General features: G+C 39.3%; 1 protein-coding gene across 4 annotated transcripts in view; it reads left to right on the forward strand.

Moving 5' to 3' along the window:
- The window catches only part of PTPRB (protein tyrosine phosphatase receptor type B), a 117,113-nt gene that overhangs the window by 44,932 nt on the left and 59,399 nt on the right, over positions 1-12,782 (forward strand). For all 4 annotated transcript variants that reach the window (XR_012324601.1, XM_019918603.2, XM_073789227.1 and 1 more), the window contains 3 exons: positions 196-465; positions 1,475-1,735; positions 10,105-10,371. Coding sequence is in view for 3 of the 4 variants with exons in the window: in XM_019918603.2 (XP_019774162.1) it covers positions 196-465; positions 1,475-1,735; positions 10,105-10,371 (798 nt within the window). In the remaining variant the exon portion in view is untranslated. The remainder of the gene's footprint in view (positions 1-195; positions 466-1,474; positions 1,736-10,104; positions 10,372-12,782) is intronic.

The raw sequence follows: 12,782 nt of genomic DNA on the forward strand, positions 1-12,782 counted from the left end.
TGTATATATGTCCATGCCACTCGCTCACTTCGTCCCAGCTTACCCTTCCCCCTTCCTGCGTCCTCAAGGCCATTCGATAGAAATGTTTTGAGTTGCAGCTATTAGGTCTCTTATCTACTGTTGCCCATGAAAAGTGAATGAGCATCCTTACTTTTGGATTTTAGTATCTCCTTTTGACATCATTTCACTGTTTAGTTCCAGAGGAAGTTGGAGACCTGGAGGCAAACAGCAATGGTTCTACAAGGTCCCTGGTGGTGAGCTGGTCGCCCCCTGCTGGAGACTGGGAGCAGTACCGTATCCTGCTCTTGAATGATTCTTCGGTGCTGCTCAACACCACCGTGGGAAAGGAGGAAACACACTACGTCATACGTGATGTGGGGCTCATACCGGGAAGACAGTATGAGGTCGAAGTCACTGTTGAGAGCGGAAATCTGAAGAATTCTAAGCGTTGCCATGGCAGGACAGGTAAGCAAATATCAAGGTGTTAATGACTGATGGAACCTTAATTCGGTCCTTCTTCCAAGTAACCCAGGTAACTGTCAATGTCATACCCCAGGGTTCCCTGTATTTGAGACATTATAGACTGACAAACTGAAATAGGTTGGTAATGTTTAATTTTGTCAAATTAGAGTATTAGAAATCACTTCCACTAGTAGGTTCATTGTTTTTTAAAAGAAAGACCTTTCTAACACCAAAAGAACAGGAAGGAAACAATCTGAGAGAATCCTCCCCACAAAGTAGATAGTTGATAACATTTTGCTGGTGATCAGTGTCAGAGAACCACTGCCGTGACCCACTGTTGACTAATGGGGGATTTTCAGGTACCAAGGAAGAGTTGTTAAAGTGGAGAGGAATATATTCAGATTCTAGGGCAGAGGAGAGGGAGGCTACTGAGACATGAGTTTTGGTATTCTTGCTGTCACCATTATACTGTAATTCCTTGGGCAAGTCACAACCTCTCTGAGTCCATTTCCTCAACTTTCAAATAAGAGAGTTGACCTACTAAACTCAACACTTCTATGAAAATCCCTGTGACATGGAATGCTGCATACTTGGAGTGAAATTCAAATATGTTCTCTTTTAGTCTTGCCTGATAATAAGGAAATAACTACACTGACGCAATGTTCTTAGAAGAATGTCAAAGAAATGGACCAAGAAACATCTTTAGCTTGCCCTCTGTGTCTTCCAGTTATCTCTTCATTTTCCAAATATTAATATCTGCTGGACGATGATCAAAAATAAATGACCCAGTAAAGTATTTTCCAAGAGTATTCTTTTGGGTCCTTATTTCTGGTTATGTTACACGAACAAAGTTTTTTTGTGATTAGCTTTTTTTCCCTAAATGCTCAGAAGCATTCAGAAGAGAAATGCTCAACTAGAACACTCCTGTGGATGGAAGAGAAAAGATCTCTAAAGAATACTGGAGTGTATCCAAGTTGATCAATGACCCGAATGTCCATTGCTTTTTCCCCAGTCCCCCTGGCCGTCCTTCAGCTTCGTGTCAAACACGCTAATGAAACCTCACTGGGTGTCATGTGGCAGACCCCTGCAGCAGAATGGGAGAAATACATCATTTCACTAATCGACAGAGACCTTTTACTCATCCACAAGTTGCTCCCCAAAGATGCCAAAGAATTCACTTTTACTGACCTGGTGCCTGGACGAAAATACATAGCTACAGTCAGCAGTATTAGTGGAGACCTAAAAAATTCATCTTCAACCAAAGGAAGAACAGGTAACATTTTTTATAAATTTTAGGCTTTAAAAGTATCCTGTCTGCTGAATTGTCTAACATTCAACTTATAAATGTTCATTAAAGGCTGTTCTGTACTGGGCATTGTATACATTTTTTTTTTCATGTTTTCCATGTATTTGATCTCTGGGCTATAGTCTGGATAATTTCCTCAGCTCTTAGTTTTAGTTCATTAGTTCTATCTAATCTATCTTTCTTTAATTCTATCTAATCTATTTTAAAATCCACCCACTGAGTTTTAAAATTTAATTGTTATGTTCTTCACTGTTAAACATATTCTTTGGTTCTCTTCCAAATATGTTTAGTATTCTGTTGCTCTTTCCATTCTCCTCCTTTATCGCTATAAGCAAATTAATGATTTTTATTTTCATTCTGTCTGATCAGTATAATATCTGAAATATTCAGGAGTTCAGTGCTGTTGTTTACTGAGTTCTCTGCCTTTTGCTCATGGTGCTTCCTGCCTTAAATGTTTGTGATGTTTTATTCTAAACTCATATACCTTGGGATTTTATTCTGTGGGAATTCTTTGGGGCCTTTCTTGAAGGTGGGTTTCAGAAAGAATTTTCTTTTCACTTGATTCTTTCAGGTGCACAGGATTTCTATCAACCCAGACCTATTTCAATCTAAATTGTCAACTTGAGGTTTTTTTGATCACCCAGGGTTTTATGAATTTGGGTTGCAAACTCACTGAAGCTGTCCTGACATTATGAATTCTCAGTGGAAATTTTTTCTTCTCCACCTAGTATTAAGGAGGCTGCAGTATATGGGGAATAGAGAGGAAATATTTATTTCACTTATGCTTAGAATATAAAGTTTCAGGATCCAACATTTTGCAGAGTCACCTATGAGGTTCCTCACCCTGGGAAAGTCCTATTCATAGCTCTTGCAAAGCTATAAAATCAAAGCTTAAATTTATGTTTGAAAGATGACCTCATGGTGACAGTCTGCTTCAGTGATCCAGTTACCTCTCTGTCACTTTCTTACAGGTCTCTGAGAATTCCTTACATTCTTGACGACTCATTCATGCATTTACATTTTTATGTTTTATCCAACATGTGCAGTTGCGTGTATTGGGGGGATTTTCATGGTTTGTGCCAGCAATGAAAGTCCAAGGCATTATTTTAGACTTAAGATCATTTTCATTATTCCCACCACTCATATTGCTGTGTCATATGGTAAGTGAACGTTTAACTTTGTAAGGAACTACCAAGCTGCTTTCCAGAGTGGTTGTAAAATTTTACATTCCCACCAGCAATGTATGATATTTCCAGTTCCTCCGTATTCTCAGCAACACTTGGTATTTTCAGTTTGTTTGGTTTTTTAAGTTTGAGCCATTCTAATAAATGTGTAGAGGTATCTCATGTGATTTTAATTTGCCTTTTCTCAGTGACTAATGGTTTCAAGCATTTTTTTCATATGCTTATTTACCATCCACTTATCTTCTATATTTTCAAATGTTTTGCCCATTTTTTAATAGGGTTCTTTGTTTCTTATCATTGAGTTTTGAGAATTTTTATTCCAGAGTAAGTCCTTTGTCAAAAATGTGTGTTGAAATGTTTTCTCTCAGTCTATGACCTGTCTTTTTATTTTATTGAAGTATAGTTGATTTACAGTATTATATTAGTTTCAGGTGTACAGCATTGTGATTCAGCATTTCTATGGAATATACTCCATTAAAAGTTATTATAAGATAATGGCTATAATTCCCTATGTTATACAATATATCCTTGTTGCTTACCTATTTTATATGTAGTAGTTTGTATCTCTTAATCCCATACCCCTAATTTACCTCTCTACCCTTTCCTCATCCCTTTGGTAACCACTAGTTTGTCCTCTATATCTGTGAGTCTGTTTCTGTTTTGCACACACACTCATTTGTATTATTTTTTAGATTCCACATATAAGTGATATCATACAGTATTTGTCTTTCTCCGTCTGACTTATTTCACTAAGCATAATATTCTCTAGGTACATCCACATTGCTGCAAATGGCAGAATTTCATTCTTTTACATGGCTGAGTAATATTGCATTGTGTATATATACCACATTTTCTTTTTTTTGTTGTTTTTTAACAATGGCATGGACTTGGACTGCATTCATTAACAGTATTTTCAAAGGTAAATTGTCTTTTATTTTTTAAATAAATTTATTTATTTTACTTATTTATTTTTGGCTGCTTTGGGCCTTCATTGCTGCACCTGGGCTTTCTGTAGTTGCAGTGAGTGGAGGCTACTCTTCATTGCACTGCATGTGCTTCTCATTGTGGTGGCTTCTCTTGTTGTGGAGCACGGCTCTACGCGTGCGAGCTTCAGTAGTTGTAGCACACGGGCTCAGTAGTTGTGGTGCACGGGCTTAGTTGCTCTGTGGCATACGGGATCTTCCCCGACCAGGGATCGAACCTGTGTCCCCTGCACTGGCAGGTGGATTCTTAACCACTGCACCACCAGGGAAGTCCTTATACCACATTTTCTTTATCCATTCGTCTGTTGATGGGCACTTGGGCTGCTTCCATATCTTGGCTATTGTAAATAGTGCTGCTGTGAATATTGGGGTGCATGTATGTTTTCAAATTAGTGTTTTCATTTTTTCCAGATATATACCCAGGAGTGGAATTACTGGGAGTAATGGAATTACTGGGAGTAATATGGGAGTTCTATTTTTAGTTTTTTTTGTTTTTTTTTTTTGCGGTATGCAGGCCTCTCACCGTTGTGGCCTCTCCCATTGCGGAGCACAGGCTCCGGATGCGCAGACTCAGCGGCCATGGCCCACGGGCCCAGCCGCTCCGCGGCATGTGGGATCTTCCCAGACCAGGGCATGAACCCGTGTCCCCTGCATCGGCAGGCAGACTCTCAACCACTGCGCCACCAGGGAAGCCCTATTTTTAGTTTTTTGAGGAACCTCCATACTGTTTTCCATAGTGGCCGCACCAATTCACATTCCCACCAACAGTGCATGAGGGTTCACTTTTCTTCCCATCCTCCCGATATTTGTTATCTGTAGACTTTTTGATGATAGCCATTCTGACAGCTGTGAGGTGGTAGCTCATTGTGGTTTTGATTTGCATTTCTCTAATAACTAACAATGTTGAGAATCTTTTCATGTGCCTGTTAGCCCCCTGTATGTCTTCTTTGGAAAAAATTCAGGTATTCTGCCCATTTTTTGATTGGGTTGTTTGGTTTTTTATACTGAGTTATACGAGCTATTTATATATTTTGGATATTAACCCCTTGTCAGTCATATCGTTTGCAAATATCTTTTCCCATTCTATAGGTTTGGCTTTTTGTCAGTGATTTCCCTCGCTGTGCAAAAGCTTTTACGTTTAATTAGGTCTCATTTGTTTATTTTTGCTTTTATTTCTTTTGCATTAGGAGACAAATCCAAAAACAATATTGCTACGATTTATGTCAAAGAGTGTTCTGCCTATGTTCTGTTCTAGGAGCTTTATGATTTCCAGTCTTACATTTGGGTCTTTAATCAATTTTGAGTTCATTTTTGTATATGGTGTGAGGAAATGTTCTAATCTCATTGTTGTACATGTAGCTGTCCAGTTTTCCCGCACCACTTGCTGAAAAGACTGTCTTTTCTCCAATGCGTATTCTTGCCTCCTTTGCCATAGATTAAATAACCATAGGTGTGTGGGTTTATTTCCAGGCTCTCTATCCTGTTCCGTTGATCTATGTGTCTGTTTTTGTGTCAGTATCATACTGTTTTGATTACTGTAGCTTTGTAGTATAATCTGAAGTCTGGGCATATGATAGTTCCAGCTTTGTTCTTTTTTCTCAAGATTGCTTTGACAATTCACAGTCTTTTGTGATTCCATGTGAATTTTAAGATTATTTGTTCTAGTTCTGTGAAAAATGACATGGGTATTTTGATAAGGATTAAATCTATAGATTACTTTGGGTAGTATGACCATTTTAACAATATTAATTCTTCCAATCCAAGAGCATGGAATGTCTTTCCATTTCTTTGTATCGTCTTCAGTTTATTTCATCAATGTTTTTATAGTTTTCAGAGTTTATACTTCACCTCCTTGGTTAAGTTTATTCCTAGATATTTTATCCTTTTTGATTTGTGGTTATCATGGGATTCACATATGCTGACCTACAATTATATCTACTTGTTTTAAACTGGTAGTCATTTAAGTTCAAACACATTCTAAAAGACCTACATTTTTTACTTTCCTCCCCCACATTTTGTGGTTTTGATGCCATATTTTACATCTTCTGCTTATCCCTTAACTGTATAGTGTTATTATAGTTGTTTTTACAATTTTTTGTCTTTTAACGTATGTACTGTCTTATTTAAGTAGTTGATCCTCCATCATTATTATATATTTGCCTTTCCTAGTGAGATTTTTCCCTTTCATTTAGATTCTTACTTCTTTTCTATTTAGAGAAGACCCTTCAACATTTCTTTTAGGGTAGATTTAGTATTGATGAACTCTTAGTTTTTACTTGTCTGAGAAGTTCTTTATCTCTACTTCTATTCTAAATGATAATCTTGCTGGGTGGAGTATCCTAGGTTGCAGGTTTTTCCCTTTCAGCACTTGAATATATCATGCCACTCCCTTCTGGCCTCGAATATTTCTGCAGAGAAATCAGCTGATAGCCTTATGGGGATTCCCCTGTATATGACTCTTTGTTTTTCTCTTGTTGCCTTTAGAATTCTCTCTTTAGCTTTTGCCACTTTAATTATGATATGTGGTGTGGCTCTACTTGGGTTTGTCTTGTTTGGGACCCCCTGCACTTCCTGAACCTGGATATCTGTTTCCTCCTTCAAGTTTGGGAAGTTTTCAGCCATAATTTCATCAAATACATTTTCAGTCCTCTTCTCTCTCTCTTCTCTGGGATCCCTATAATGCAAATGTTGGTACACTTAATGTTATCCCAGAGATCGCTTAAATTGCTTTCATTTTTAAAATTTGTTTTTCTTTCTGCTATTCTGATTGGGTGATTTACATTATTCTATCTTCCAGATCACTTATGTACTACTTAGTCTGCTCTTCATTCCTTCTAGTACGTTTATTTTAGTTCAGCTATTGAGTTATTCATTTCTGATTGGATCTTTTTTATATCTTCTGGTTCCTTGTTAAAATGTTCACTGTTTAGATAAATTCTTTTCCCTAATTCAGTTAACATTTTTATTACCAATGTTTTTAATCCTTTACCTGGTAAATTGTTTATTTCTGTTTCATTATTTATTTTTTTAGGGGGTTTTGTTTGCTCTCTCAATTAAGAGTAGTTCCTCTGCTTTTTCATTTTGCTTATCTCTGCCTCTATGAATTTAGGTGAAACAGTTACCTATTGTGGTCTTAAAGGGGTGTTCTTATGTGGGAGCCTCCCTATATGGGCTGTGTTCGCCCAGTGTCTTTGGTGAGAGAGCTGGATTTGACATGAATGCAAGTTACATCTTTCTTCAGGTTGTTGTTTTAGGGTGATAGCTGGCAGCTGTCACCTTGGTAGAGGTTGGGCTGGAGGTGGAGGGGCTAGAGCTGGTGCCAGGTGTGAGGTGGGACTTCCTGTCTGTTCAGTGGCCATCATTGCCCTGTCAGGGGTGGGGTCTGATCCCAAGTTGCTGGGCAGAAACCCTGAGGATCAGTCTCGAGCTGACTTTGTTCACTTTAAGTGTGTGTTTTTCCCTCTCCCAGCACCGGGACCTTTACCCCAGAGGAGGGGAGTGCTGAAGCAAGTGGGGCCTGTGTGCAGACAGAGTTCCAATGTGCTGCCCGTGTAGGTGTCTATGGCTCCACTCAGATGCAGCCTCTGGTGCAGGTCCCGTTTGTCTCTCCCAGCTGATCACTACTGCCTGCATCCGCTGCCCCCACCCTGTCACGGAAATGCTCCACAGGGCAGGTGGGACCCATGTGAGCTCTACGTGTATCCGTAGGTTAGCTGTGGTGGAGTGGCCACCCCGTCAGAGATCTGGGTAGTCTGAGGCACTGCTTGAGTAAGCACCAAGTATAGTCGTGCTGCCCCACCCAGCCTCCACCCCGGGGTGGAGCTGCTCCCTGTCACCTCTGGGTCCCACAGTCAAGTTTCTTCCCCAGCCGTGGCTGCCCCAGTTCCAGTGCCACATTGTGGCATGAAGTGAGTGGGGTCGGAATGTTTGCTTGGCTTGGGCTGGTACGTGTGCCAGGTGGTCATGGGAAACTCGGCAGCCACTAGAGCAGACCTTTCTCTGCTCTGCCTTGGGGGTTAGCCAGCATGTGTGTGCCCCTCATGAGTGGAGTCCAGACTTCCTCAGCTCTTCTCTTTGTCCCAGCAGTTCTCCAACCAGCTAAGGGGGCTTGTCTCCTCATGTAGGACACCAGGACTGAGATGCCCAAAGTTGGTTTAACCTGCTCACTCCCCAGGTTGAGTGTCCACCAATGTCATCTCCTTGTCCTCTGAGTCCCCTCTGAGGGGCACAGGTCCTGACCCAATCACTTCTGTTCCCTTCCTACCCTATTACGTGTGTATCTTTCTTACAGTCTTGGTTGTACAGGAGTATTTTTGCCAGTTACCAATTAGTTTTCAGTGATAATTACTCCACATGTAGATATATTTTTGGTGACAGGGAGGTGAGCTCCCTGTCCTCTTACTCCACCATCTTGATCTCCTTCCCTGGCTTGTCTTTTCATTAATTTATTAGTATATCTTGCAGAATATAAGTTTTTAATTTTGATGTCAATTTACCAGTTTTTTCTTTCATGAATCATGCTTTTGGTGTCATACGTAAGAAACCTTTGTCTAACACAAGGTCACCAAAATTTTCTCCTAGAAGTTTCATAGTTTTAGGTTGTAAATTTAGGTGTATAATCAATTTTGAGTTAATTTTTATATATGTGTGAGATATGGGGGGAAGTTTATTTCTTTGCTTATGCACATCTAATAATTCCAGTCCTATTTGTTGAAAAGACTCTCCCTTCTCCACTGAATTGCCCTTGCATCTCTATAAAAAAAAAAATCAATCGATTATATATGTGTTTGGTCTATTTCTGGACCTTCAAGTCTGTTCCATCAGTCTATGTGTCTACTTTTTTGCCAGTATCACACTGTCTTCATTACTGTAGCTTTCTAGAAGTTTTGAAATCAGATGATGTTAGTCCTCCAACTTTATTCTTCTTTTTCAAAACTGTTTTGGCATATTAATTCCTTTGCTTTCCATATGAAATTTAGAATTGGAATTGAATCTTTTGATCCGTGTACAGTAACGTATTTTAATAAGTATGTTTGTACCTAAATCCACAAGTCAGTGATTTCTGAGAAGGATTGTGCAAGGTTCCACTCCCTTTGATTATCATAATTCTGGGAAGAGGCACAAAGGAGATGTATGTTGATCAAGTGCCAACTTCAAGATCTGTGTAAAAGATTTGTCAATGGACAGGTTAAAAATCACAGTAGTTGTTAATTAGATAAAGGGCACAGGCTCACAGGTGAGACAAATCAGGCTTTGGACGCCAGAATGACAATTTGTTCGCACTGTTGTATAGGCTAAGTTACTTACATTATGATCCTTGGTTTCCTCCTCTGTAAAGGGAATTTAAAAAATCAACTCTATAGAGTTTTGAATGAGTAACCAATAATATAACATCTGTAAAGCATAGAGTCCATAACTGGCACATAACAGGCAATCAGTTGTTATCATTTTCATTACCATTATTATTATTATATAACACTATAACATATAGCATTGTAGCATTTTCATGTGTAAGAATAGTCCTCTTGAGAATGTGCCAATAAAGAATTACCAGTCTCCTAGACTACAATCTAATCATCAGGTTAGAGGGATTTCCCAATACCACCCCATAACAACCATTAGCTCCAGTAGATCATGTGGCTTTGAGTTCTCACGGGGTAGGGACAGATAAAATAACATTAAGTAAGCAGTCTTCAAAAATAGCAGCGTTTTATGTATCTGCCAATCCCATACTCCTAATTTATCCCTCCCTCTCCTTCCCCTTTGGTAACCATAAGTTTGCTTTCTATGTCTGTGAGTCTGTTTCTGTTGGTAAACAAGTTCGTTTGTATTCTTTTTTAGAATTCACATATAAGTGATATCATATAATAAACAGCCTTTTATTATTTAAAATTTAAAAATCAAGACTACGTAATAGGCATGCATCATCTTATCCTTGGATCTGAAATAATTTTGATTTCCCATATAAGCAGCTTTTTCAGAATGGTAGAGTCTCTGTAGGGGAATAGTTCTCCATATTTCACAGGAAATAAAGCTGAGTGTCTATATCAAAAAATATATATTTTTTTAGCATTTTCAAGACTGTCTCCATTTTTTACTCATTTTTGTTACACTTCCTTAGGGTGACGAAATATCATCTGTTTTTTCTTCCCTGTCTACTCTGTTTTAGTGCCTGCCCAAGTGACCGGTTTGCATGTGGCCAACCAAGGGACAACAAGCAGTCTCTTCACTAACTGGACCCAAGCATTGGGAGACATAGACTTCTACCAAGTCTTACTGATCCATGAAAACGTGGTCATCAAAAATGAAAGTGTCTCCAGTGAGACCAGCAGATACAGCTTCCACTCCCTCAAATCGGGCAGCCTCTACTCCATGGTGGTAACCACAGTAAGCGGAGGAATCTCTTCCCGACAAGTGGTGGTGGAGGGAAGGACAGGTAAGAAGAGTGTGACCTACGGCGATCTGAGCACGTGGAACCTCCAGGGTATATCCTAGGTGTTTTAAAACATCCTAAAGACAGACCCAACTCTGATCTTCCTAAAAGCCAAGTTTCAGTGCTATCCAGACAGTACATGTTGATCTCCCAGGAATGGAAATTGGATGATGGGTGAGAGTAGGAGAGAATGAATTCTAAATTTTCTAAAATCTCCAATACGTGTGTCAGAACTCCTAGAAAACCCTTTGCGATGACATGATAGTCATCTGCTACCTAAGCTTATTCCTTCATCTAGCTGATTTTCTTTGAAATATTTATGTCCGATTAAGGTAAACAAGTCATGAACTTTTTAAAAAAAGTATCTTCCATTCTCTTTCATATTCTTGGTTTCAAGACAGAAAAAAAAATGATCTCCAACTTCCATGGTCAAAAGTTAAGCTAATAGGGCTTCCCTGGTGGCACAGTGGTTGAGAGTCTGCCTGCCGATGCAGGGGACACGGGTTCTGCCCCGGTCCGGGAAGATCCCACATGCCGCGGAGCGGCTGGGCCCGTGAGCCATGGCCACTGAGCCTGCGCGTCCGGAGCCTGTGCTCCGCAACGGGAGAGGCCACAACAGTGAGAGGCCCGCGTACCACAAAACAAAAAAAAAACAAAAACAAACAAACAAAAAAAGTTAAGCTAATAAAATTGCCCAATCCCATATATTTTCACAAGCAACATTAAACAGTGCTCAATACTGTACGCCACCTAAACAATGTTCCTTGACCTTAAAGAGCTCATAGTCAAATAGGGCAGAGAGCTAAGTAATCAAATAAATGTCATGTGGTCATATGTGTCAGGCAGAGGTGCAGCACCAGAGAAGGGAATACAATTTTCTATACAACACAAAGAAAGAACATAAACAAACAATATAAAATGTATGTTCCAGTTTCTTAGAAAGATATACAATTAAATAAATCCAATAGAAGCTTTAATAATTATTAGTGAATTCAGGTCAGTGACTTTGCCCGTTTAATTTCATATGATTATGTTAAGTTGGATGTCAGTCTCCTCCCTCTATATTTCCAATGCTCAGATTCTGAGTATCAGCGTCAGGTATCCATAGATATATCCTTTTGAAAATCATGAATCTCACCTGCTTAATGAACCCAAGGACCATTAACTTCATTAATTCTCCCAAAAGAGCAACTAAGTCATTGAAAAGATATTTTATAGCCTAGGTAGAAATTCACTGATGTCTGCCCATTTCTGTCATTCTGTGGCAACTGATACTGTTGCCTGTGTTCTTCCTGATACCTTCCTTCTTCTCTTTTAATGGTTCTTGGCACCATCCATCAATGTAGCATAATTGGGGGTGAGGGACTGAAAAGCTTAGTTGGGGAATCAAGAGGCCTAGATTCTGGTCCTAGCTCTGCCATTCACTTATCTATCTAAGCCTTCATTTTCTCTTCCATCCCCAGTAAGTCACCCCAACACCGGGTATCAGAGTGGGGAAGGAGAAATAACAAGTTGAGGAGAGGAGTTGAAAAGGATCTTGCATCCATCTCCCAGTGACTTGCAGTTGTATTAGTCAGATTAGGCTGACTTATTTCCTGCTTATACAACTGTACAATGTGGGTGTTCCTGACGGGACAACTCTATTGGTTGGTTCTTCTCTAAGCAGTAATTAAGGGACCCAGGCTCCTACCATCTGTGGTTCTTCCTTCCTCTAGGTTCTCAGAGGTCTCTCCATTTCTTCAGAGAATGGAGGTTATGGGGAGGCGGAAGACTACTAAAGCTGGAAGTAAACACATCACTTCCACCCACATTCCATTAACGGGAACACAGTTGTATGACTACACCTAACTGCAGGGGCGGCTGGGAAATACAGTCTAGCTGTGTGTCCAAGAGGAAAAGGAAATGGTTTTGTGAGCAAGTAATCAGATGCCGCCACACAGGTTAATTCCCAACTTAAAATACCACAAGGACTCTCCAGCGTATGGTGCTATACTAAAATAGTTTGATATCTGAGATCACTTGATAAGTGGGACTTGTAATTATTTTTATACCTATATTTTAATGACAACAGAGGTATCAATATTTGACCATTATATAACAGAAGTATGCAAAAACGAGACAAGAAATTCTTTGAAGAATGATAATAAAGTCTTAAGGAGAGGACAAGATATGAATAAATATAAACATCAGTTATTTTATTCAAACACATTGAGTGCAGACATTATCATGAGAAAAGAGAAAAATGGGATATTACTATAGAAGCACAATAACTAGAGATTTTGAAAGGTGCCTCAATTAGTAAATTCTGTACATGGTAGATTGTAAAAAAATTCAATGGCTAAAACCTAGATAATCATTACCATCTACTCAAATTACTGAAGTATTAGTCAAGGTTGAAATAATTCACTTATATT

The sequence above is a fragment of the Tursiops truncatus genome, chromosome 11 (assembly GCF_011762595.2).
Source record: "Tursiops truncatus isolate mTurTru1 chromosome 11, mTurTru1.mat.Y, whole genome shotgun sequence".
In the NCBI taxonomy this organism is placed as follows: domain Eukaryota; kingdom Metazoa; phylum Chordata; class Mammalia; order Artiodactyla; family Delphinidae; genus Tursiops; species Tursiops truncatus.